Below are 26945 nucleotides of genomic sequence, written 5' to 3'. Positions count from 1 at the left end.
GAACAGAAATCCTGAACAGAAGCCCCCAATGCCTGGAGACACTCCTTGCCTTGTGCTCTGCTCTGTGACTCGGCTTCTCAGAGCATCCAACTTTGATTTCCACTGCCTGAAAATGATCAAGGAAAGAAAATTTCTCCCCTTTCCTTGCCCCAAGACAAACTGTTCCTCCAGGACAGATGGTTAAAAGGAAAGTAACTGATTAATTCACATAAGCTAAAGTGTAAAGGATAGAGAGCCCAGTTTAACTCTCTCTGGAGGGTTTGCTTTTTAAAATGAGGGTTTTTATTCAATCCCAAAGGAATCAGGCACTTTCTAGATGAAGTATTCCTTATCCAAAATGTTCAGGACCAGAAATGTTTCAGATTTTCCCAGATTGGGAGATATCTGCAGTACACATAATGAGAAGTCTTGGCAATGGGACCCACATCTAAACAAGGCACTCACCTATGTCATACACATAGCCTAAAAGGAATTTTCTACAATGCCTTTTGTGTGCCTGCATTCTGACTGAAACCTGTCACATAAGGTCAGGTGTGGAGTTCCCACTGTGGCATCACGTCTGTGGCCAAGACATTTCAGGCTTTAGAGCATTTGGAATTTTGAATTTTCAGATTCAGGATTCTCACCCTGTAGCAGAATTCTGTTAAAGAACTCAGAACACTCCCACGCCTGAAGGATTTCTAATGAGACCATGCCAGACAGTGGACACACACGTAATAAACTGCCCACTGCTTGCCTCTTGGGATGATTTTAAGCTTGGGACAAAACCTGACACTTTCTTTCTCACCATGTGGCCAGCTCTTAGAATCCAGTAGAAAGCCAGGTTCTTGTAGGACTTGACAAAAGCAGATGTTTCAGAGGATTTGGGGTCGCTGTACAGGGCCTTCCACCTCAGCTGATTGAATTTGGGCAGTTCTGGCCACTTCAGCTTCCGCACCCAGGCCTCCTGACCTGTTTGTCAAAAGACAAAAAGGACCCCACATTAACACCTGGTGAATTATAAGGGGAAAAAATCTAGGTCCTATAGCTCGGTGTTTGCCAAACAATGAGGTGCATAAAATGCACAGGGAACTGGATAAAATGCAGAGTCTGACTCAGTGGTTGTGGTGGGGCCTGCGCAGCTGCATTTCCAACGGGTCCCTGGTGAGACTGAGGGTGTTCAGAAATCTAACAGCTGTGGAGCTATTTTTGCCTGACCTTCCTACCACTATCTGCTCATGAGGAAGGGACCCAGGGACCTCTGGAGCTGACAGGGCTGGCAGGAAGAGCAAGAAATCTCAGCAATGAGCCAGGACATGAATGACACCTGGGCAGGCTGTGGATAAAATGCAGATGACTCTGACCATCCTTAGTGCCCTGGATCACAAGTCCCAAGAACAGCCAATACTGCCAGCATCAAGACCACGCGCCTCGATGTGCCTGACGGCTCTAAGAACCTGTCCCCGAGCCTCTGCCGGCCCCACTGGAATCAAAAGCAAGCACGTGGCAGGCCGGCAACAGGCAGTAGGGAGTCAGGAATCCACAGAGACCATTCCCCCTAGGCCCTTGGGTGAGGGGTGAGGTGTAGTTTGCAGTCTGCAGTGCTTTGCCACATCTACTGCGACACTGCACAGCAACACGGTCTCCCTCAACAAGGCGCACTCGCTCAATAGCCAGCAAAGTGTCTCCGTTTTTTCAGGGGGGCAGGTGTGGTCTTTCCTTTAATCATACCTCAGGACCTCAAAACCTGGAAGGGCCCAGGCTTCTCCCCGACTTCTCTGAAGAATAAAGGTCAAGGCTGAATGGATGTAACAGGAAATGACCTTCTTCCTGGCACATCTCACAGCCTCAAGACTGACACGTCTGAGGCCGGTTCCCTCCCAGCTCACCCCATGAAACTGCCTGCACATGTGCCACCAGGTCACTTCCTACCCATGGTGTCCACGATGAGGTCGAGCTGGCCATTATACACGGTCACGTTGACCCCGGTTTCCAGCAGCTCATCCACAATGCTGATGACCGGCTTCATGAAGTCCCCCTCCATGTTCATGAAGACGTTGGAAGATTGGGCTGCGCAAGAGGAAGGAGATGAGGCTGCAGCTTGAGCTATGCCAGAACATGAAGTATCCCAGGCTCCACCACCTAACAGTAACCCTGGTGCAGGACCTAAGACAGCCTCGATGCACAGGGGCTTCGCCAGTCAGGGCAGAAACCTGTGCCATGAGCTAGCTGGGTGGAAGGGAGGCACAAACGGTGCACGTGGCCCATTCAATGGTGCACTTGTGACGACGGCAGATGCCATTTCTAACAAGGACCTGAAACCTGGAGAAGGCTATTGTCCAAGGAAACAGGGAGGCAGAGGCCCAGAAAACACTCTCCAGGCCGGTCTACTCAGGGAATAAAATGTATTTTGGGCCAGCATTAGTTTCTTCTTGGGCTGAGCAACACGAGGGCCAACTTTCAAGTTCTGATCAAGGGGAATCACCTTATAATAAAACAAATGAGACCCAAAAACCAATCCAAAGTTGCCCCTTGGGAAAGCCGAAACAGCAGCCAGTCCCAGGCAAAAGAGGAAGCCATCAGCACAGCCATCACGCTGGATTCCTGACCACAACCACCATCACCATCCTCATCCTCATTAGCATCAACATCCTGAATGACAGTAACAACAGCAGCCACACTCTTGACTTGATTGCCAATCTCTGTGCTAAGTCTGCATTTTACATGCAATGTCCCATTTGCTCTTCATCACTACCCTGGGATATTCAAAGTCTTAATTTGTACAACAGTTAAAGGAAATAAAGCCTAGAGAGGCTAAGGAACAAACACAGCCAGGGTGCAAACCAAGACTCAGGCGACTCCACACATGTATGCTTTGTTATAAACTCAGGAGCCCAAGGGTACTGGTCAAGGACAGTTTGTTCTTTCTTGATTGTACAAAGATAGATCTGGAGGCAAATGAGTTTCATTAATCAGCAGTTACCTCCAAAAATGTAATCACCATGCCCATCCATCCACACTGGGCAGGGAGGGTCCCTAGACCAAAGAAGGTAGGATTGGAAATGATCATCCTAACTAGCAGGCAGGAGAGAGGTGAGCTGAAAAGGTGGGCCTCCCCCTGGCCTCCTGTGCGTCCACACGTGGCACACAAGCAAACCCACCCTTTGAAGCTTCTGACACCATAGCCCTTTGATTCAATCTAATTAATAACTTTTCTTCATTTCTAAAAAACTCCAAGTGGTGAGGGGAAATGAGGAGGCCAGGTCTAAGATGAGCCCTCTGGTGACTGCAAGTGGAGACAGGATGGCCCATCTCCCATAAGAAGGAAAGACCAGGACCAAGTCTTCACCACTCAGCAGCTGCCAAGGGGCCACCCTAGACAGGGCCCCACCCAACTCCACAGCTCTTGGTTACCTTGGACACAAACAAAACAAAACTCTCCTTTAGAGGTTTTCCCTCCAGAAGCTTGGAATTGCTGCTTGCATAATGTCTCTCTGTAGGATGAATTAGGAACTTATCCAGCATTTCCGCCTGACCTTGGCCTTTAGTAACTCCAGTATTTCCTCACCTCGGCCCTCAGAGCACAATGTAGCAGATGCCCCATCACACCCAGCCTCAGGGTTCTGGAGAGGCCAGCATGAGAGAGCTGCTCAAAACCTGTCCAGGTACACAAGCCAGTCTGATATCCTGCAAGGGAGCTTGGCTGAAAATCTCACCTGCAGCCAGCTGTGGCCTTGGGCATGGCTTTCGTAATGTAACTTTTATTATGGAAAATGTCAAACTGATAGAAAGGTAATGAGAAGAGTATGGGAATCCCTATGTGCCAAAGCGGGCTCCAACAATTACTGACTCCTAACCAGTCGTGTGTCATTTCTTTCCCCACTCACTACCCTAGCAACCTTGAACCAATTTTGGCCCATTGCTGTCTTGATACCTGCTTACTCATCCTTGCAATGTGGCTAGGGAATACTATTTTACCCACATATCATCCCCACCGTGAAAACCCATCCTATAAATTCAGGCCTCTGAATTTGCATCTCTCTTCTCCCTCCAACTCTGTAAGTGGAACTTATTTGGGTCACACAAATACCTCCCCAGGAGAAATCCTCAGGAATAATTTTGAGTTTCTTTCTGATGGGACCATTCATGAGTTGACTCAGGGAATCTCCATGTAGGTGTCTCACGTGACGCTGACACAGACGAACTGGAAACAAAACAAAACAAAAACTGGACGTGGTGAGTCGAAGGACTGAAAGTGGGACTAATGAGGCATCTTAAAAAGATTTATTTTTTCATTTATTTGAGAGAGAGAGAATTTATTAAGAGAGAGAGAATCTTTCATTTGCTGGCTCACTCCCCAAATGTCTACTAGGACCAGAGCTAGGTGGCAGGGGCCCAAGTACATGGGCTATCTTCTGCTGCTTTCCCAGGAGCGTTAGCAGGGAGCTGGATTGGAAACAGAACATCTGGGACTCCAACTGGCACTAGAATATGGGATGCCAGTGTCACAGCAGTGGCTTGATCTGTGCCACAACACCAGCCCCAGTGGAGCATCTTTTCCACGCAGCTGGGGATGCTGTAGAGTAAAACAGGGGATTCTGGTTGAAAAAGGGAAAGCATCACCTTGATTCACCCCAGGTGGAAGAAGAAAGTCAGGACTGTGTTGGAAATGGAGAGGCTGGTTAGTGGACAGCTGCATTCTATGTTCTTGGGGGCCACTGAGATGATCTAGAATGTCCAGAGAAAATCAGCTGTGGGGTGGGCAAGGGGCACAGCTGTTAAGAAGCCATGGGACACCTGCATCCCACACTGGAGTGCCTGGGTTCAAGTCCTGGCTCCACTCCTCCTCCAGGAAGCAGCAGGTGATGGCCTAAGTAGTTAGGTTCCTGCCACCCAGAGGGGAGACCTGGGTGGGGTTCCAGGCTCAGACACGGCTACTGTGGGCATTTGAGGAGTGAACCGTGGATGGAAGATCTCTGTGTCTCCCTTTCAAATAAAAATCAATTAATCAATCAGCTTTAAAAAGAAAAAAAATCAGCTGGAAAGTGGAATGTGGGGCAACCATTACACGCCTTTCCCGCAGGGAGGAGCCAGGCACCGTGTATCCCGAGTAAAGCCGGGCCAGCCGCAACACCACTACAGTCAGCTTCGATGACAAAGACTCTGAAAGTCAGCGCGCAAGTGTTGGTTTCTGAACTTCAAAATCATCATGCCAACAGGAACCGAGTACAGAAGACTACTGTAATAGTTTCCTTTACATAAAATGTGCACAAAGGGCAAACCGAGTGACAGAGAAAGCAGTTGGGGTCTGCCAGGGGGAGAGCTGACTGCAAACGTGGGGTCTTTTTTGGAGTGATGGAAAGTCCTAAAAGTCGATTGTGGTGATGATTACACAACTCTGCGGATACACTCAAAACCGCTGAATCAACGCAATAACAATGGCTGCATTTTGTGACTTATTAATTAGATCCTAATGAAGCTTTGAACAGTGGGTTTCTTCTCACATGGAGGCAGGTGCAGGATAACGACGACAAGGCTCACTCACCCAAGTGGCTCCGCGTGAATTCCAGGCTGGACTCCATGGCAGACATGGGAGTGTCTTTGGTTAAGATGTTGTAGAAGTTCACCCCATCCGTGTTCTGAAATACAGGAGTGCACGTTCCTGTCGCTCTATCATTCCATTACCAGTGCTGCAATACTGGCAAGCACCTGGCTGTCTTATCCAAGGACAGCTTCCACTTTGTAAATTTGCTCGGACCAGAAGGAAATGCAGCTCTGAAGACCCAAGAGCCATCTGTGTCAGTCCCTTCTACGCTAAGTGGTGCACGCCCATGGGAGCAGAGCTCACCAAGGGCCAGGTGCTAACTTTCAGGGGGCACAGAGCTGAGGACGATCCCACACACCCAAGTCCATGGCCAGTGCACCTTTTCCTTCTGGATCACTGAAATAAGAATGTTCCATGGAAAGGATCTTAAGAAGGCAACTGATGTCTCCAAATTTGACACTCGCCTCTGCTAGACACAGACATTCAGTCAAGAACAAGCTAGCCTTGTGGGCCTGGGTGCCGTTCTGACCCTGTAAGGGGCCACGACGTTACCGCTCACACCCACGAGATTCATCCTGCAAGATGCAGTCATTTCCAGACTCATGGGAAGACTCAGGATAGACCCCAATCCTGACTACACCAACCACTGGCCCTGAACCCCCAGAGAAGGACCCGGTGTGTCCCCTTTTACCTTCTCAATGACCATTTCTGCTTTCTCCCACAGCTGAGTGGCTTCCTTGTAGAGCCCCTTGTTGATGGCATCCAGGACTTGCTCAGCAACACGAGAAACCTCCGCCAGACCTTGGTCGTCCAGGAGAGACTAGAGTGCAAACCAACACAGAAAGGCCCACTTGACTTGGGAAGGTAAGACTGGTAGGACAAAGAGCAGGAGGAAGGAGAAAGGGGAACTCACCCAGGAGCAGGGATTTAGCTTTGTGGTTAAGACTGCCTTGTCCCACATCAGAGTGCCTAGGTTCAATACCTGGCTGGCTCTTGACTCTAGCTTTGTGAATAAATTCACATTAATGCAGCCCCTGGGAGGCAGCAATGAACGATCAGGTGGTTGAGTTCCTGCCACCCATGTGGGAGACTGGAACTGTATTGCTGACTTCTGTCCTGGCCCAGCCCCAGCAGCTGTGGGCATTTGGGGAGTAAAAGCGTGGATGAGAGTTCTCTCTGTGAGTTTCTGTCTCTCTGTTTCTCTCACACATACACACAAAATGGATCATTATAAGTCTCACATGAGGGTACTTCAGAGAGTTTGTGGGAAAAAATTGAGATTAAAAGATGTTTATTTTGGTGCAAAGATTTTTTTTAAATCCATGCATGGATTTCATAACATGCATTTTATGACCTCTTTGAAGATTCTTTGTATGTATTGATAAAAGAAATACAGTGAAATGTTAACTGGGTCAAGATGGTGGGTGTGTGGGTGCTCACAGCCACCTTTCAACTTTACTACATATTTGAAAATTTTTATAATAATAAGGGAAAAATGAAAAATGGAGTAAGTGCATTGATTTGCTTAAAATTTGTCCCCAAAGCCAGCTGTTTCTTAGGGTCTCCAATGTGACGTGGACTAAGAGCCTCTGCAAACTCACTGAAGTTCCTTCTTGCTGGGGACAGAGCCAGAGGAGGTGGGCTGGGTCATTTATGATGGATGGTGGAGAGGTGAGGACCCATCTACTTACCATGCTGTACAGATAAGGTCCCCAGGAGAGCACTGAATCTAAAAAAATCACACGTGTACAAATTATATGTCATGGCTTTAACTTTCCAAAGAAAAACCCAACCGGCTTCCCTCCAAAGCAGAAAGAGACCCAAGCCAGAAACTACGTGGCCGTGGTTTGAGCCTCCATAACTCACCACTGCCCACACAGGAAGTGGGCTAGCATCTTGGTGGCTGGAAGGTGAGACGAGGGTGTGGGGCAGCCAGCTTCGAGGACTAATGGCACAGCAACCTGGCCTGATTCTGGCCCAGCAAGTGATGCAATGGCATCCGCCAGGCAGGGGCTGGGTGTGTCTGGGGAGGCCCTGATCTGCAGACTTCTAGGCTTTTTGAAAGCTTTAGGTATGTCCCCACCCTCATGTTTCCACTCTGCATCCTGTTTGCACCTCCAACTTGGAGACAGCAGCTTCTGCCAGGAGACCAATGAGTTTGTGAGCCAAGTGTTGGTGGCTGTACTGCCAATTGATTCATTTCTATTCCACAAACACTGAGAATTTATTAAGGGTTTGGGAAGAGGTAGGCGTTTGGCATAGCCAGTTAAGATGCTGTTGGGATGCCTACATGCCACACGGGAATGCCTAGTTCAAGTCCTAGCTCCGCTTCCAACTTCTTGCTAACGTGCACCCTAAGAGGCAGCACGTGATGGCTCAAGAACCTGGATCTCTGGCACCTATTTGTAAGACCAGCACGGAGTTCCCAGCTCCTGGCTTTGGCCTGGCCCAGCTCTGGACTTTGCAGATGTTTGGAAAGTTTACTAGCCAATGAAAGATCTCTTTTTCTGTGTCTTTCAAATAAAAAAGTGAAAATAATACATAAAACAAAAGCTTGAGAAGATGAGATAGAGTAGGATAATGCCTACTGTCAAAGAGGACAGTGGGGCTGGTACGGACATGTTCACAACTACTGCATCACGAGACAAGAGAGGCACCAGTGAGAGATGGCCGACAGAGAGCATCAGGGCCTCATTTTATAGAGCACGTTGGAGCATGTCATGCCTCTGTTTGAAAGGTTTCAATGGCTTCCCGAGACCTAGCATCTCAAAGTAGGCTTCCAGTAGTCACAGTTCTGCAGCATTTTAATTTAGGTTCTCAGACAACAGAAATGATTCCCTGAGAAAATACCTTTGGAGTTATACAAAATGCAGCACATTTCTTTACTATGGGACCTCTCAGAGCCTTTACTGTGCCTGGGAATCTGGAAGAGGTGGAGTCAGTGTTGAGCACTTCCAAAACTTAGGAGACCAGGGAGCCCTTTGCACAGCACCTCACTGGATTGGTATTCCTGAGGCGTGCAGGCACGCCAGCCTTCGTGACCTACCTACTGGTCAGCTCTCCAGCTTAACCTCATGCTTGGGCCTTAGTGTCTTGAACTACTGAACCGTTCACAGTTTGTCAGTGCTTCCCATTCCCTGCTTGCTCTAGACCAGGGACTGGCCATCACTTTCTATAAAGCAACAGAAAGTAAGTAACTTTGCCAGTCTGCTACAACTATTCAGCTCTTAGCTTGCCACCTCCAAACAGCCACAGATAATATGTAAATGATGGGTGTGGCTGTTTCAATAAAGAACTTTAATTACCAAACCAGGTGGCAGGACATTCTTGACCTGTAGGTGGCAACTTGCCAGCCTCTGATGGAGACCAGCACTGTCCAACAGACCTTTCTGGAACAGTGGAAATGCTCCATGTTGGTATGGCCCAAGCAGCTAGCAGCCACTACTCTTGAAGTCTCTACTCAGCACATGAAGCATGGATGGTGCCCTTGAGAAACTGAAACTCTACTGTTTCAAAATTTTAATTACTATAAATTTACCTAGACACATGTGGCTCGGGGCTACCATATTAAAATAGTCACATGTGGCTAGTGACAGTGCAGGTCCCAACCTTCTTGAAGATAGGGAGTGTGTCTGTGTACCTACGCCTAAAATCTAGCACAGTGCTTATCATTAGCAAGCAGTGAGCAGCTGCTCAGGGACATCAACAGTTCTACAGCCTCATAAGGGAACACCTCTGGGACGAGGCATGATGCTTCCACTGGATCTGGAAGGCTGGGTTCAGATCTGGACAGGCAGATGCACAAAAGGAAATGGGCCATGACAAGGAAAAAAGCGTAGGTTCTGGCCTGGATGACAGCACTTGCAAAGCCATAGGGATACACTCCTTGATTTGATAGTAAAGTACATGGATTTGAGCACCTGCTGCTTGAGTTTGAATCCCAGCTCTACAACTTCAGCTGTGTGACTCTAGGAAAGTTACTGAACCTGAGTCTTAGGTTCATCATCTACAGAATCAGAGTAACAGCAGCATCCATCCCATAATTATTGTAAGGAGTAAATGAGATTAGCACATGCAAAGTGCTCAGTGCTATTATGAAATGATGGCGAGACCCTGGGTGCAACTGTTACGTGCTGACGTTGTAATTCTGGATCATAAACAGCTCTTATCTGTGCCTTAACAAGGATGCTCGGTTGTGAAACGACAAACTTCTGTGTTACAAGACCTGATGATAACCCTGTCTGGCCATCAACAGCGGCAACAGAGTAACATCTGACAAGAATCCTGCAGGACTTCCAGCCCTTGGTCAAGGCTTCTGCAGCTTTGTGATCTCCTATAAGGTCCACCCAGGAAGGAGAAACACACAGCAGCCCTCCTCTCCATGCTGACTCAGCTTTATGCCGTGTCAGCCCTACCCTGGGGCTGCCACATCCGAGGCAAGAAATAAACACCCCAAGTAGCAACAGAACATCCTCATCCAGGGGCAAGCACCGTGGTGCAGCAGGTTCAGCTGCTGCTTGGGATGCCCACATACCAAACTGAACTACTTGGTTCTAACTACCAGCTACCCTGCTTCTGATCCAGTTTCCTGCTAATGTGCCAGGAGGCAGAAGATGGCTCAAGTAGTTGAATCCCTGCCACCCACGTGGGAGACCAGGATAGAGTTCCTGGCTCCTGGCTTTGGCCTGGCACAGCCCCAACTGTTGCAGGCATTTGCAGACTGAACCAGAGGATAGAAGTGAGTGCTCTCTCTTTCTCTCTCTTGTAAATATGTTTTGTAAAATCTTAAAAAGAGAGAGAGAGAATATGATGAACCGGTAAGGACACAGCTCTGTAACAAGCCAAATTCCCATCTTTGGGGAGGAAAATATTACATTTTATAAACTGTCATTTAAAAACACTGATGGCGGAGTGGGGAGGAAGGGAGTCAACATTGTAGGCAGCAGATAAAGCTGCCACCTGCAATGCTGGTATCCCATATGGACACAAGTTTGAGTCCTGGTTGCTCCACTTCCAATCCAGCTCCCTGCTAATGTGCCTGGAAAAGCAGTAGGAAGAAGGCTCAAGTGCTTGGACCCCTGCACTCATGTTGCAGGCCCAGACAGATTTCCTGGTTCCTAGCTTTTGTCTGGCCCAGCCCAGGCTGTTGCAGCCAATTAGAGAGTGAACCAGCAGATGGAAAATCTATCTCTCCCTCTCTCTCTGTAACTCTGCCTTTCAAATAAATAAAATAAATCTTTTTAAAAAGTAAATTTAGGTGCCAGCACTGTGGCATAGCGGGTAAAGCCACAGCCTGCAGTGCTGGCATCACATATGGGTGCCAGTTTGAGTCCCAGCTGCTCCGCTTCTGATCCAGCTCTCTACCCAGACCTGGGAAGGCATTAGGAGATGGCCCAAGTCCTTGGGCCCTTGCACCCATGTGGGAGACCAGGAAGAAGTTCCTGGCTTCAGATCAGCACAGCTCCCACCATTGTGGCCAATTCGGGAGTGAACCAGTAGATGGAAGACCTCTCTTTCTCTCTGCTTCTCCTTCTCTCTCTCTGTATAACTCTGACTTTCAATTAAATAAATAAATATTAAAAAAAAAAAAAGCAAAAAACTGATACAGGGCTGACACAGTGGTACAGTGGGTTAAACTGCCACCTGCAATGCCATAGTTGATAAGGGCATTGGTTAGAGTCCCAGCTGCTCTACTTCAGATCTAGTTCTCTGCTAATATGCCTGGGAAAGCAGAAGATGGCCCAAGTCCCTGGGCCCTGCCACCCAATGAGAGACCTGGAAGAAGCTCCTCACTCCTAGCTTCAACTTGGTCCAAACTTGTTCACTGCAGCCAGCTGAGGAGAGAACCAGCGGATGGAAGCGCGCTCTCTCCCTCTGTCTCTTTTTCTCTATGTAACTCTTAAAAAAAAAAAAAAAAGACACAGATGAGTGGGCATCATGGTATGGCAGCTTAGACTGCCACTTGGGATGCCTGCTTCCCATACTGGAGTTGCGGTTCAAGTACCAGCTACTTGGCTTCCAATCCAGCTTCCTGCTATTGTTTCCTGGGAGGTAACAGAAGATGGCTCAAGTGTTTGAGTCTCTGCCATCCATGTGGGAGACATGGATGAAATTCTGGGCTCCTGGCTTCAGTCTGACCTAGCCCTGGCTGTTGTGAGCATTTAGAGTAAACCAGTGGATGAAAGATATTTCTCTAACTCCCCCCACCCCCTCTGCTTTTAAGTAGATGAAAATAAATAAATATACATTTCTAATAAGTGAGTAATCATCACAGATCACAAATCATAGTGTATCTTTGTAAGAGTTGATGCATGCATAAACTCATGTACCACCACCACCCCAATAAAGTGAGCCATGTGGCCCTGCTCGCCTGGGGAAGTTCCTTTTCAGCTTATTCCCCTCCCTCCACAGGCAGTCTCTCTTTTGCTTTCTAAATCTGTCATTGGGTTTTGCCTATGAAAAGTCAGCTTTTGTTAGATTAGAATAGCAGTTCTTGGGGCCAGCATTGTGGCATAGTAGGTAAAGCCACCACCTTCGAGTCCCGGCTGCTCCACTTCCAATCCAGCTCTCTACTAATGTGCCTTGGAAAGCAGAAGGGGATGGCCCAAGCACGTGGCCCCTGCACCCACATGGAATACCTGGATGAAGCTCCTGGTTCCTGATTTTGGCCTGGCCCAGCCCTGACTGTTGTAGCCATTTAGGGAATGAACCAGCAGATGGAAGACCTCTCTCTCTGTCTCTCCTCACCCACCCTGTAACTCTGCTTTTCAAAGAAAAAAAAAAAATTAGTAGTTCTTGACCAGGGATGATTTTGTCCCCCAGGGGACATCTGGCAAAGTCTGGAGACATTTTTAGTTGTCACACCAGGATGGCACTAATGGCAGCTCATAAGTAGAGGCCAGGAATGCTGCTGATAAATATCCTATGAGGCACAAAGAATTAGACAACCCACAACGTCAACAGTGCCGAGGTTGAGAAACCCCGTGTTAGAGCTAACCCCAAGATGATAATTTCAGCCATGCAAGGACACACCCTGGGTTGCAATATAAACACTGCAGCCTGTGCTGCCAGCAAGGATGCTGAATTATGAAACTGCAAACTCAATGAGTTTGCAAGACCTGATGACAACCTTGTCTCAGCAACCATCAACATGCAGGAAATTTCACCCCAGATGCTCACGCCGGCACAGGGTGGTGGAGGGGACAAGCTGAGAAGACAGGCTGGCCCTCGTGCTGAGTCACACAGACCTGGGTTTGATTGCTTGTGGGCCACTCATGCTGTATGTCAGAAGGCAAACATGTCATCACTATCATCGGTGTTTAGAATGTCTCCAACTCTAAATTGTGATTCTTTGATAAGAATCAAGTCAGAGAACTCAGTTCAGTCCTGAGCAGCCCATGGTAGATGCTCTGTGAATGAGTTCTCACTGCTTCTGGAGCCAACACTTTCTGTGTTGACTTCTCCAAGGATCCAGAAAATTCTGTTGCCTGTTAGTTGATCTGAAACACTCAGCCCAAAGTCCTAGGAAAGAATGGTTGAGAGAGGGTACAAAGAGATGCCCCCAAATTCTGTACTTACCAACAGGGGAGATCCAGGAGTCACCCAAGGCAACCCCAGAGAAATTGCACTTGATGGTCCCTTGCTGCACAGCCTGAAGAGAAGACAAAAAGAATATGTCTTCAGCAAGGAACCCCAGGGCCTCTATCTCTTCCTCCACAGAGAGAAACAAGCCTGCTACAGTGCCCTTCCGGGGCACAGAAGACTGCCAACTGCCCTTTCCCAGGCTCCCTGGGCACCAGAAGACCCCAGGCACAAGGCTGCCTCCGCTGGTGCCATCTGCAAAGTGAGCAGAAGTCTGCAAACCATTCCTTGAGCATTCCTTCCATGCCCCAATGATCTGAAGTGCCACCTTATAATTTATATAGGATCAATCTCTCTCTGTCTCTTTATGTATATATGTATGACCCATACACAGCCATATATGTAAAATCTGCTTCTGGATTCTTTACCCTGTTGCATTTCATCCATTTGTCTGTTGCTGTGTCAGTACCAGATTGTTTTACTCACTGCAGCTTTATAGCTTGTTCAATAGGGTGACGTCCACTTTCTTTTTAAAACTTTTCATGATTATTACAGACTTAATTTTCATGTGCATGTATAAGACCTTATTCATTAGCAAGTGAACATAAAAAAAAATTAGGGGCTGCCATTGTGGCATGGTGGGTTACACTCCTGCCTGCAATGCTAGCATCCCATGTGGGTGCTGGCTCAAGTCCTGGTTGCTCCCTGCTCATGGCCTGGGAAAACAGCAGAAGATGCTTGGGCCTCTACACCCACATGAGAGACCAGGTAGAGACACTCCTGGCCCTGGCTGTTGCAGCCATCTAGGGAGTGAACTCATTCCGTCTCTCCCTCTGTCACTGTAACTCTGCCTTTCAAATAAATAAATAAATCTTTTTAAAAATTAGTTTTCCATCCAAAATTGTAAAAAGTCATATTCTTTCTTACCTTATAAAGTTCTAGACCAATACCAGCAGCCATTTTTCCTCCATAGGATTCTGAGAAAATGTAGAATGGAATTGTCTAGCAAGAAAAGGAATTTACAAAGAATTAAATATTCTGATTATCTCTTGATTTGCACAACTTGATTTCAAATTTCTGTTGTAATGGCCAGACTAAAGAAATCTGCTTTGTCTTTTGACTTGATAGGTGATGTTTATAATACAGGCTCTAGGGTTATTTTTTCAAGCCAACATCTTTAGAAGTGATAGAAACAAGTCATGACCCAATTTGGAAGTAAAACAGTTTTCTTTAAAATCAGCTGTGCAGTGGCTGGTGTCATGGCACAGTGGGTTAAGCCACTACTTGGGATGCCCACATCCCATTTCCAGTGCTGATATGAGTCCTGGCTATTTCATTTCTGATCCAGATCCCTACTAGTGAGGCTGGAAAGGCAGCAGAAGATGGCACAAGTAGACTTAGGCCCTTGCACTTGTATGAGAGACCTGGATAGAGCTCCTGGTTTCTGGCTTCAGCCTGGCCCAGCACAGGCCATGGAGGGCATCCGGGGAGTAAATAGTGGATAGACAATCTCTCTGTGTCTCTGTCACTCTGTCAAATAAGTAAATAAGCCTTAAAACAAAACAAAACAAAAAACAACAACTGGGGGCTGGTGCTGTGGCATAATGAGTAAGGCCACCTACCACCTGCAATACTAGCATCCCACATGGGCACCAGTTCAAGTCCCAGCTGCTCCACTTCCAATCCAGCTCCCTGCTAATGGCCTAGGAAAGCAGGAGAGGATGGCTCAAGTGATTTGGTCCCTGTACCCACGTGGAAGACCCAGAAGAAGCTCCTAGCTCCTGGCATCAACCTGGCCCAGCCTTGGCTTTTGTGGCCATTTGGAAAGTAAAGCAGTAGATGGAAGATTTCTCTCCCTCTCTTTCTCTCTGTCTCTCCCTCTCTCTCTCTGTAACTCTGCCTTTCAGATAAATAAAATAAACCTTCAGATAAATAAAATAAACCTTCAGATAAATAAAATAAACCTTAAAAAAAAAAACAACTGGGTACCAAGCTCTTAGAAAAATTCATGGTTACTCTGAGAGATGCAATGCTGCTACTGCCAGGCCTTTTCTTACTTGTGTGAGTCTTGGCATACCTGGAATTCTTTGTGGCAATCGAAGAAGGTCTTCAGCAGGACCATCATGTCTGCAGCCACCATGGCGAGGTCTTTGGCATAGGAGGCGCTCTTGTTCACGTAACTGAACCCCGTGCCCACGGGATTATCCACGAAGAGGAGACTGGCAGCCTGGAGCTAGGAGCCACAGAGGAAAAGCAGATGCTGCAGTGAGCGCTGACAACTCCTCCAAGTACAGCAAAGCCCTCCCGGGGGACGGGACCAGCGAGCTGATGATACCCTGCTGCTCAAGGGGGTTGTGAAAAGCTGCAGGACAGAAACAGAGACTGCAGCCTGAGAAGGAGAGACAGGAGGGAAAGATGAAGACACACATGGTGATCAGGGACTCTGGGCTGTGGCTTTTCACACTACACGCACTTCCCAAGGAGACACAACACACGAGAGGAGGCAGAAGCCCGCAGGGTCAGCCAGCAGGAACACCAAGCCCTGACAGCGAGCTCAAGGTCTGAATACCAAGCAGCACTTTTCTTCCTGGTGAACCCGGCTTCCACCCTGCCCTGGGCTCCCTGTGCACAGCAAGAACAGACTTTACTCCACTGCCTTTTCAGAACAGGCTGAGATTTGTACAATTTCACGTCTGGAAGGATCCTTCGTGATGACAGAGTCCAGCCACACCCTCTACCGATCAGGAAATATGAAACCCCAGGAAGGGCACAGATGGGTCCAGGATCACAAACTTGTGGCTTGGTAATGACAGTACCAGGACCAGCACCCAGGTCTGCTCACTCAGGCCCTCTGCCCCAGCCTTACGGCCGCCTTAGCCCGGGGAGGCCTGGAGACGAGCCAGCAGGGCACCGTGCCACTGCTCTCGGAAGTGGCCCGTACACAAACATTCCAGGCCGAGAGAACGGTGAGATGCACTTAGCAAAGACCAATGGGTTAGCGCGTGACGAGAGAGGGGGGCTGCAGAAGGGGCCCTGAGGATGGTGGAGAGCACCATAGCAGCAGCTGCAGGTGCAGCCGGGAGAGGAACCAAGCTGCATAGGGCAAAGGAGGGCCACGGTGTGGGGGAGGCCCACCACTGACAAAGCCCCCACCTGCTGGCTATGGATACGCCTGTGGCATCTGGCAGCCTGGGAGCAGGGGCTGAGCCAGTGGATGATGGTGGGAGTTGCCCAAGGGTGGGGCTGTCAGGGCTGTAAAGGGAGAAGTTTGGGGGAGCAGGCAGGGCACTTGGCAGAGGGCTTAGGGGAGGAAGTGATGCAAAGAGTGAGGGGGAGGGGTAGAGACAGAGAACTAGAGGCATCACAGAAAGGGTGGGGCCCAGGAACACGAGGTCTAGACGTAAGGTGGAATGAAAAGGGGTTGGAAGTTGTGACCACAGGGCGGGGCTCTGGCTGTGGCTCTGCAGAGGGCCAACGTGAGGGTGGGTAGTGGGAGGGTCCTGGGTGTCTGCAGGGACACATTTCTGAAGACAGGTGGAAAGAGTCCCCAGTGCGGAGGCCAGAGAGACTGGAGTGAGACAGGCCAACCTGAGAAATGGGAAGACCTATGGACAGGAGCTCCAGGCCCCGGAAAAGGTGTGGCAGGGTGAACTGCTAAACATGTCACCCCACCCAGAGGTGGGGAAGGCAGGTGGGGCCCAGCCCCAGAGAGGCCACATGCACTGCAGGTAAGGGCTGTCCTCACTGTACCCAGGTGGTATTCCGGGGTTTGAGGTCAGTGTCAAGAGGCCCGATCTCCTGAAAGTTTCCAAATCCAGTGCTGGAACCACCCGGACCGCCCTGTGGAAAAATACAAGCACAGAGACCACGTTAGCCAAACCTTAGTCATGACGCTGGATGCCGGCATTCACTATAAACGGGGTGGGATTTAGTGACGGCTGGGTGAACCTGCACAGAAGAGGCAATTGCTCAGTGAACCTCGGGCTTCTGCAAGACCAAGCCCCGTATCAGTGGCAGTCTGAGTCCCAGCTGCTCTGCTTCTGATCTAGCTCTCTGCTAATGTAGCTGGGAAAGCACCCGACGATGGTCCAAGTGTTTGGGCCCCTGCCACCTAGGTGGGGAACCCAGATGGAGTTTCTGGCTCCTGGCTTTGACCTGGCCCAGCCCTGGCTGTTGCAACCATTTGGGGAGTAAACCAGCACATGGAGATCTCAAGCTCTGTTTCTCTCCCTGATACTCTGCTTTTCAAACAAATAAATGAATCTTGAAAGAAAGAGAGAGAGAGGGAGGGAGGAAGAGAGGAAGAAAAGAAAGAAAGGGAGAGAAAGAAAGGAACAGGGCTGGGCTAAGGGCCCTGGAGAAAACTTGCTGCCTTCTGGTTTGGGGAGTGGGAGCCATGACCTGTCTGGGGGGCCCCTGACCTTCAGTACTGGAGCAACCTTCACAAGCATCTCACCCAACCCCTCTCACTTCACACAGGGTGGTGAGGCCCGAGAAAGGATGTGGCTTGGCCCTGGGCTACTGGGCAATTAGCAGCTCTCACAGGACTGGGCCTGAATCTCCTGACTCCACCTCCACCCACTCCTCCGAGGGTGGGGGACTGTCACCTCAGATTGTTAGGGTGCCCGATCTAAGGGGCAGTTTGGTCAAGCTGATTCTCTGGATACAACATATCCAACATAGAAGTCCCAGGGGGGCCCTACACTCTGAGAGGCCCAGAGGAGGGGCAGGACAGACAAGAGGCACAGTGGGGCAGCCCAGATGGACTTCTTGACGGAGACAGGAGGGGGCCTCTTGGTAGCTGGGCAGGGGAAAGGAGACTGCTTTCTTGGACAAATCTAGGAGCCTATGAGGAGAGCAGGATCAGCCGCAGGGAGGGGACAGGCCCCGGGCCTAGAATAAAAGGACACAGCACCTCAGTGCACAGCAGCATGGGTAGGAAAGGGAGATAGAAAAGAAGAAAGGGAACAGCTCAGGCAAAGCAGAGGCCAGGGCACGAGTGGAAGGAAATCTAAAGAAAAAGACAAGGTGGAGTCAGGGCTAAGGGGTGATGAGACAACTGCAGGAGGCCTCGACTCGGAGAACCTGCAGCAGCCTCAGATCAAAAGTGATCTGCGTAGGCTGTATAGCCCACTACTGTGTGTACTTCCAACTCAAGATTTCCTAACACGGGGCAACACCAGATGGAGCAACTTAGATCAACGGCAACAGTAACATTAGCTGGAATGTCCCCAGCGGGGAACAGTAAACCATGCCTACAGGATGGAACATAATGCTGCCATGTAGACTCACAGACTCAAAAGCTAGGAGTCAATGTTGTAAAATGCTTCTAATGCAATAAGCAATCAAAACCCAGCACTCAGATGTATCCTTGAATGGCAGCTGGGTCACTTTTTCCCTAGCAAACTTACAGGATGGGGCCGGAGCAAAGTGTCAGGGCTGGGGGAGCTGGGAATCCTGGGAGGCTTGGTGTTGGTGGAGAAATCCCATTTCCTGTTCTGCTTTTGAGACCACAGGGGCAGCAGATGACCCCTCCTCCTACTCCACCGACCCAAGCTCCCCACCACCACCACCACCACCATGGCAAGGGGAAGCTGGCTGAAAGATGTGTGGTTGTTCTTGATGAACACATCCCATTACAAACGGTTTCTGTCTCAAACTTTGGGAGGGGGTGGTACCCTAAGCTGGGGCTATCCTGTGACTCTGAAATACAGTAAATGTAGCAGTGAACTACAAAAATGCTTAAGTGACTTGGAAGTGTCCTTAAAATAGCTTGCTACTCCACTCAGATGATGTGACCTAGATTCTCAGATTCCCCCCAAAGAAGTCAGTGCTTGGGTCCTCAGTAGGCTGTGAAGATAGACCTCCTTTTCATCTAAATTAATTGTTCCTATCTCAATCATAACATTCTTTCCTTCTTTTTCCTTGTGGCTCTAGGGAACTCGAGGAGAGCGACTGAGTGTCTTCTGCTGATAACCTTCAAAGAGCCTCAGAGGCAGAAGGTCATGCTAACTGCACGTGGTGGCGGGGGGGGGGGCAAGGGGGGGCAGGGGGGAGGGGTGGGGGCACTGGGTAGAGGCTGCAGAGCAAGTGGGAATGGGTAGGGCTCGCCTCCCCCACCTCCAGGCTCTCCCGCCCTCTCTGGGAAGGGGCCATCCCTGGTCAGATTTGGGGACAGTGAATTCAAGGCAGAGTTGCCAGATGTCTTGATATTTGGAAAGAGTCAGGAAATGGCCTGCCTTGAAAATGCTGACAACCAATTCCATGAAAACCACCACCTCACTCCACGTCAATCAAAAGCACAGTCACAACTTCCAAAATTCGGGTTCTTCAAACTACTTCCCAGAGAGCTCCGAAAGCGTCCCCAGGGCAGCCAGGGACAAAGGGGTTGGGCCAGCGGGTGGGACTGGGCATCCTGCCGCCACCTCAGCTGGGGCACTTCTGCTTTTCTCTGCTTTGGCTCCCGATGTGAACTTTAGTCTGAGTGTGAAGACAGTTGTTCTGATTAATAAATAACGGGGCTGAAACCCAAGGCCCAGAGAAGGAAGCGTGGCCCTGGCAAACAGCACCTCCCCCTCCAGCTGCCTGGGGTGGACAGGGCTCCCTGAGTCCTTTTCTTCCCTTTGTTCCTGGGCTAAGCCTCCCCTCTAGCCCTCAGGAGGTCACCTATGATAAGCGGAAGAGAGAAAGAATGGCTCATCTTCACTCTGTCTCACCCGGAAGCCTGGGCCTGGGAGGCTGCCTGTGGACACTGGTATTCGGCAGGAAGTCTCATTCCCACCCCAGGCAGGTGAGGAGCAGGGCTGCCCTGTTTACTGGTGAGTGACCTGGAAGCCAGGCTGGGCCCGAGGCTGAAGCAACCCCTCCCTGGAGGTGGGCCTTCCAGCGGATGTGAGCCACCTCTGGACACACACTGCAGCAATGCCAGGAAGGGGCCTGTGCCCATCTCTAAGGGCCCTTCAACCAGCACCCTGCCTGCAGTCCCACGATCAGAATGCAAGGTTAAAATGCAAACACACATAGGGAGAAGGGTAGAGCTTCACATGTACACTAAGATAACAAGGCTGGGAGCTGGTGGTCCTTTCACAAGATGAGCTCTCTGGGGTCAAGAAGCGAGGTACAGGGCAGGTGTTGTGGTGCAGCGGGTTAAGCTGCTGTGTGGGATGCCCACATCCAATATCAGAGTGGCAGTTCAAGTCCTGGTTGCTCTGTTTCTGATCCAGCTTCCTGTTAGTGTGTCTTAGATGGCAGATGATGGCCATCTGGGTCCCAGCCATCTCTGTGGGAGACCTGGATGGAGTTCTGGGCTCCTGACTTCTTCTACCTGGCCCAGCTCTGGCTGTTGCAGGCATTTGGGGAATGAACCAGCAGATGGAAGATCTCTCTCTCTCTCTCTCTCTCTCTCTCTCCCTATCTGCTTTTCAAGTAGATGAAAAAATAAACATTTATAAAAATAAAATAAAAAGTCGAGGGCCCAGCAGAGGATTATAGGCAATGAGAGAGGAAGAGAGGGTTACTGTACTTCAACCTTGGCTTCAGAACCTTTCAGAACAGCTTTATCAGTAAGGATACACCAATAGAGCAGTGGGATCATTCTATAAGGGTTCCCACAACCACCTGGACTTCACAGAAAAGACTGTGGCAAAAGGCTAGAGCCCCTTGCCCTCTGGGTTGGCCTCCTAGGTTATCTCCACTGCGTCAACGCGATGCTGACCCCCACCGCCACCCCCTGGGCCTGGCTGCTGGACCAGATCAGCCCTTCCCTGCTGAGCTGTCAGCCCTGAAGAATGAGTTGGGGGAGACCTGGCCTCAACCTGAGGCTGCACAGGGAAGCCACATTACCTGAAGCCACATGACCAGGGGCAGTTCTGAGAAGTTCTTGCAGGGGTGGGTGGCATAATAGAGCCACCAGAACATGTGGGCATCCTGGCGGACAGTCACATAGCCCCACACTTCCTTGCCCTCCTCCGTGGACCCATCAGTGGCAGCTCCTGCAACGGAAGCTCAGTTTCACTTTCCCGAAGAAAGGTTCAAGGGCAAATCCAAGCCTGGTAGACCGGGCCATGCCAGGTTAGATGTGACTGGTTTTATATTTCAGACAACTTACCCACTCAAATCTATTATGTGGGATATAGAAATAAAGAAACCTAAGCTACAAGAAAAGAAACCAAAAAGCACATGGGAGACAGCTGATTTTTTACTTTTCCCTTTCCATCTTTTTGTAATCACTGAACACTTAATAGAATTTTATAAAACTGAGAGTGCTTGACATTTTGAGAAAAAAAAAAAAAACCTCAAAATGCAATATACTAGCGTTTAATATCATGTTAAATATGTGGTTAAAGACTCATCACCCATTAGTGGAGCTGAGACTATTCAATACATGGTTCCAGCACAACAATCTTGGTTCCATCACACTATAAGCTAAAATGAATTCCAAGGGGATCGAGTATTTAAATTTAAATATTAGAAATAATACAAAAATATACAGCTAGCTCTTTAAATCCACACAGTCCATACCCGTGGATTCAACTAACCTTGGATCAAGAATATCTGAAGGAGCGGGCATGGCACAGTGGGTTAAGCTGCCACTTGGGGTGCCTGCATCCCATACTGCAATGCCAGTTAGAAGCCTGGCTCCTCTGCTTCCAATCCAGTGCCCTGTTAATGCCCCTGGGAAGCAGCAGACGATGGCTCAAGTACTTGAGTACCTGCCACGCACGTGGGAGACCAAGATGGAGTTCCTGGTTCCTGGATTTGGCCTGGCCCAGCCCGGGCTTTTGCCGGCATTTGGGAAGTGAACCAGTGGATGGAAGATCTTCTGTTTCTCGCTTTGTCACTCTGCCTTTCAAATAAGTAAATTTATATAAATTTTCAAAAAATTTGAAAATAAAAATAATACAAATATAGTACAGCAATTATTTACATCACATTTACATGTTTAGGATCATAAGTTACCTAGAGATGATTTAAAGTATATAGGAGGAAAAAAAGTATACAGGAGGATATATGTAGGTCATGTACAAATACTACCCCATTTTATGCAAGGGACATGAGTATCTTTGGATTTTGGTACTGAGAAAGGTTCGGGAACAAGTTCCTCCTCACAGGCACCGAGGAATAGCCATGGATGAATATTTTTCTGACCTCTGGGTGAGGAAAAGTTTTAAGCAAATCTCAGAGACTGTAAAGAAAAATATCAACAGAGATGAGAACAGAAACTTGTCAAATTTCTATGTAACAGAATTCCTGTACATCAAACATAAAATTGAAAGGCAAAAAGCAATGAAAGAGCTGTCACAAATCTAAAAAAGGGTAATTTTCCTTATTCATCTAGAACAATTTTTTTCCAGTGGAGATTTTTATGTGTGTGTGTGTACGTGTAATGTGTATATATGTTTACCTGCATATACATATGTATATGATAGATATCTATGTCTGTATACACATACATATATAAGTAGATATATATCTATACTTCTTGCACCTCCCAACTTCAGTTTTCCTTACCTTAACTTCTCCAGCCTCTGCAAAAATAGGTACTGCAAAAGAGTAGGGTAAACCACCTCCAGTAACAAAGTCCAAGTTACAGTATCTTTTCTTTTCCTCACAAATCACTCTGGGGCTACAAGTGTAAAGGCTAAGCATGTTCAAAGATGAGGGGAAGAGTCCTTTGGCACCTGGATTGTCTGCCTTCTGCTTCCTCCCTCCTCAAATCTCAAGCCTCTCTGGCAAGTAAAAAAAAAAAAAAACAAAAATTGATCTCAAGAGGAAAGAGAAAGAGATGCGACTGGACGAGGAGACAGTTCCGTCCTGGAAATCAGAATGAAGCATGAGAAGACCAGAAAGCCGCAGGTGTGGCAGTAAAGTTCTCTAAGCAAGGACCATAAGGACCATGAAATCACAAGAGTCCCTGGAAGCCGGAGAAGGTTTTCACCTACACCCCGGATGGGGGTGGAGTGGGTGGCGGCAGCTCCGTCACTCCAGCTCAAGCACCCAGAGAAGGGCCTTACCTCCACGCGATGCCCCATTCCTGGCAGGATTTTAAACACCCCCTCTGTCTGCATGTTTCTCTGAGGATGCCTACCGCTGAAACACAAGACCCTGGGACAGCCCTCATTGCACAAGAGGGAAAACAAGACTGGTGAGTGACTCGCCTAAGACCACAAGGCCGACTCGGCGCCCTCAGGAAGCCTCAGTTCTTGTTTCAGACCAGGCAAACATTTTTGCTCGATGAAGAGCGAAAGTCAATTTGCAAGGCGTCCTGTTAAAAACGTTGTTTTGGTTTGTCTTCCCAGGTCTGTGCCAGCAGCAAGGGGAGAAAGGCCTTGTCTCAATACAATGGGCCCTTCCTGGTAGGATTTTTAAGGGTCTTTCGGAATATAAATAAAAAGGCGCTCTAGCCTCACTAAGCAGCCAGTGGCCAAGTGTGGCAGAAAAGGGACGTGGGCTTAGCGCCGTGGAAATGCCACTTAACAGCACTTTCCCAAATCATACATTTTCACACAACTGCTGCTTTCGAGGCCCAGGGGAGAAGGAGGCACTAGAATACCTAGAGCAGAAAGGGGTAGAAAAAGCCCTTGGAATGGGGGGAAAAAAAAGTGAGGTTTAAAAGCACCATAAAAATGCAAGGTAGGAACCCACTAACAAACTTCCAGCTCTGGAGAGAAGCGAGAGGAGAGACGAGGCCCGTGTCGCTGATGCAGCTTCTGTCAGAACCTACCTAGCGCGCTCTGGCCCAGTAGAGGCAGCGGCAGAAGCAGCAGCAACAGCAGCAGCCACCGAGGCCCGGGACGGCTCGGCGGCGCCAGCTCCATGACGAACACCGCGCGGCAGCATCAGCAACAGGCTGGACCCGGGGTCCCACCACGTGACGGCTGCGGGCGGAGCCGGGGGGCGGGCCGGGGGCGGGGTCTGGGCGGGCGAGGCGGGGCCGAGGCTCGCCGCCGCGCGCGCCCTCTGCCGGGCAGGCCGGGGGCAGTTCCGCAGGCCTGGCCTTGGCATCTTCCTTGTAGGGCCCTTATAGGGGCGGACGAGTTGAAGGCGTTTGATTTAGGCTGTGCGACGGCTCTGAGAGACTACAGAGAAATAACCCTGCTGCCTCGCCCTTCTCTGGTAATGTTGTGGCTATATTTTGTGTCTTTTGATAGGTGTTTTTGTTACATAGGCCCATGCATTGGTCAAAACTCAACAAAGGTACTCTTAAGATATGTGTACTGGGACTGGTGTGGCCCAGCGGGTTAAGGTGCCACCTGCAACACTGGTATCCCATGTGAACGCCAGTTTGTGTCACAGCTGCACTTCTTCCGATTCATCTCCCTGTTAATGTGCCTGGGAAAGCAGAGGAAGATGGCCCAAAGTGCTTCGGCTCCTGCACCCATGTGGGAGCCCGGGACGGAGATCCAGGCTCCCAGCCATTGCCATTGAGGCCATTTGGGAATCAAACAGCAAATGGAAGATCTTTCTCTCCATCTTTCCCTCTCTCCCCATCTCTCTTTCAGATGAATACGTCTTGAATTTGTCCTCTTTCTTTGCACTTTGCTATACTGGAATTTCAAGCAAACTTTCCTCAAATCCTTCCTCCACCCCCTCCTGGCAAGCTACCATTGAACCTGCAGCTGTCAGCGCCCTTGGCAGGAAGACTTCCTTAGAGCTTCAGACTCAGCTAAGGCGGGGCTGTTTTGACAGGTCCTCACAACATCCTTGACCTCTCTTTCATCACGCGCACCATGAGTGTTTTTAAATGATCATGTGTGTGGCTGTTTATCTCATTTGATCTTCCTTGCTAGACTGTCAGCTCCGTGAGGTTGAGGGTCAGGCCGTCAGTGACGGTTGGCCAAACAGACTGTGATCACAAGGCAACAGTTGAGAGTGTCACACGTGAGCCAGGCCGGCTCCTTGGCAAATGCTCTTCCATAACGTCACCAAGTTTGGGAGAGATTCTTCTTCTATGGTGTGCAGAGCCCAAGAGGCCCTGGCATATTTGGGGACCAGTACGTTATGGGGGAAGTTGTTGGGGAATAAAGCATCAGAGGACTCGGGTAAGTCTGGGCCAGGATGCAGGGTCCTGAGTACAACAGGCTGTCACACCACCAACTCAGCATTTAGCAAAGGTGATGTGGATCCGGGCAGTCACACAGCCCGAACTGTATGTCTGTCAGTTTTGTTGTGCAGGTGCCCAAACAAGGTGCCCTTCCTCTTCTTCGGGGCTAATTGCTACAGGAACGATCGGAACCCCAACAGGCTAATAGCCATGATGTGAAATCACAAAACCCCCAGGCCGAGGTGGAGGCAGAATGTAACTGCTGGACAGAGCTGAGTGGGGGCAGGAATACATGGGCCAGGAAATGCATTAGACAGCAATCTTGGGAGTCAGGGAAACCCAGGAAAGTCAGTGGGGCTTTGTGTGCCCACCTCTTCCTTCTCAGCTTTGCAGAACCATTGAAAAATGATATGCTTTTTGGTTGTTGCTTTACTCTTTTTAAAAAATATATTTTCATTTTATTTGAGAGGTAGAGATACACACATACACAGAGATAGAGACAAAGAAACAGGGGGACAGAGATCTTCCACCTGCTGGTTCACTCCCCAAATACCCAAAACAGCTAAGATAGGCCAGGCTGAAGCCAGGCGCCCAGAACTTATTTTGGGTCTCCCACATGGATAGCAGGGATGCAAGTACTTGAGCCATCATCTTCTGCCTCCCAGAATGCACACTGGCAAGAAGCTGGATGGGAAGTGGAATACCCAGAATTTGAACCAGATACTCTGAAATGGGACGCAGGTGTCCCAAGCCTCAAGTTAATCCATTGCACCCACAATGGCCACCCTGGTTGCTTTGTCTTAAGTGATAAGTGTGAGCTGTTAATAAAAGGATTCATCATGAATAACACACACACACACACACACACGTGTGTGATGCTGATCCACGACAAGTACAAGAAATTTGGAGCCCTATTTTTGGCTTCAGTTTTTAAATTTAAATTCCTGTAGGCACAGTAACAGGCATGTACCAAGCGGTGTGGGTGCATCAGAACACAGTTTAATTCTTACATTTCCAAACTCAAATTTAAGTAAATGAAGAACCAGAGTCTGAGAGTACCTGCCTACACACTGGCAGGATGAGACCTTGGGCCAGGGTCTCTCACCACCATGATGCAATAATGAGCCCGCCCACCTCTTCAGGTGCCAACACGCCCAGTTAGGGAACATGAACCTTTCACCCAGGATCACACCAGGATGAGGGTCCCCCCCACCCCCCAGCCAGAGCAGTGTCAGAGGAAGCCAGCTGAAACAGAGTGAACAAGATCTACGCTCGGAACATTCACCACACTTTTGCTTTTGTGCTTTTCTCTCATGTCCTGGACACCTTTTCATATCCATATATTTTGAACAATCTCAAGAAAATGGTTGAATAGATCATGATTCCCCATGTAGTGGGGTTTTATATAGCTATTAAATAGACATACACTAGTTTATCCTATTTCATCCCAGTCATGGGCATTTACTTTGCTTCCAGGAAGTCGCCATTCTAAACCAACACTGCATGCAAGGTTTTGCCCAGAGATGTTAGGCAGGTGTCAGGTGTAGGAGTGGAATTGCTGGATCAAAGAGTACATGCAGGCTGGGTGCTGTGGCGCAGTGGGTTGAGATCTCTACATTGGGTATCAGAGTGCCTGGGATTGAGTCTTGCCTCCACTTCTCATCCAACTTCCTGCAAATGTGCCTGGGAGGCAGCAGAGGCCAAGCACTTGGGTTCCTGCCATCTGTTGTGAGACTGGAATGGTGTTCCTGGGTCATGGCTTTGGCCTAACCCTGCTTTGGCTGCTGTAGAAATTTA

General features: G+C 49.1%; 1 protein-coding gene across 1 annotated transcript in view; it reads right to left on the bottom strand.

Moving 5' to 3' along the window:
- The window catches only part of SCPEP1 (serine carboxypeptidase 1), a 28849-nt gene extending 4893 nt beyond the window's left edge, over positions 1-23956 (bottom strand). The window contains exons 1-12 of the mRNA XM_062215953.1: positions 23829-23956; positions 20948-21096; positions 16856-16945; positions 15183-15338; positions 14033-14107; positions 13103-13175; positions 7216-7253; positions 6216-6344; positions 5525-5618; positions 4070-4183; positions 1912-2049; positions 788-951 (exon numbers count right to left, since the gene is read on the bottom strand). Coding sequence (XP_062071937.1) covers positions 788-951; positions 1912-2049; positions 4070-4183; positions 5525-5618; positions 6216-6344; positions 7216-7253; positions 13103-13175; positions 14033-14107; positions 15183-15338; positions 16856-16945; positions 20948-21096; positions 23829-23922 — 1314 coding nt within the window. The 5' untranslated portion in view covers positions 23923-23956. The remainder of the gene's footprint in view (positions 1-787; positions 952-1911; positions 2050-4069; positions 4184-5524; positions 5619-6215; positions 6345-7215; positions 7254-13102; positions 13176-14032; positions 14108-15182; positions 15339-16855; positions 16946-20947; positions 21097-23828) is intronic.
- Positions 23957-26945: the final 2989 nt, after the last annotated feature.

This window comes from Lepus europaeus, chromosome 18 (genome assembly GCF_033115175.1).
Source record: "Lepus europaeus isolate LE1 chromosome 18, mLepTim1.pri, whole genome shotgun sequence".
Taxonomy (NCBI): domain Eukaryota; kingdom Metazoa; phylum Chordata; class Mammalia; order Lagomorpha; family Leporidae; genus Lepus; species Lepus europaeus.
This window is presented reverse-complemented; position numbering and strand designations above follow the sequence as displayed.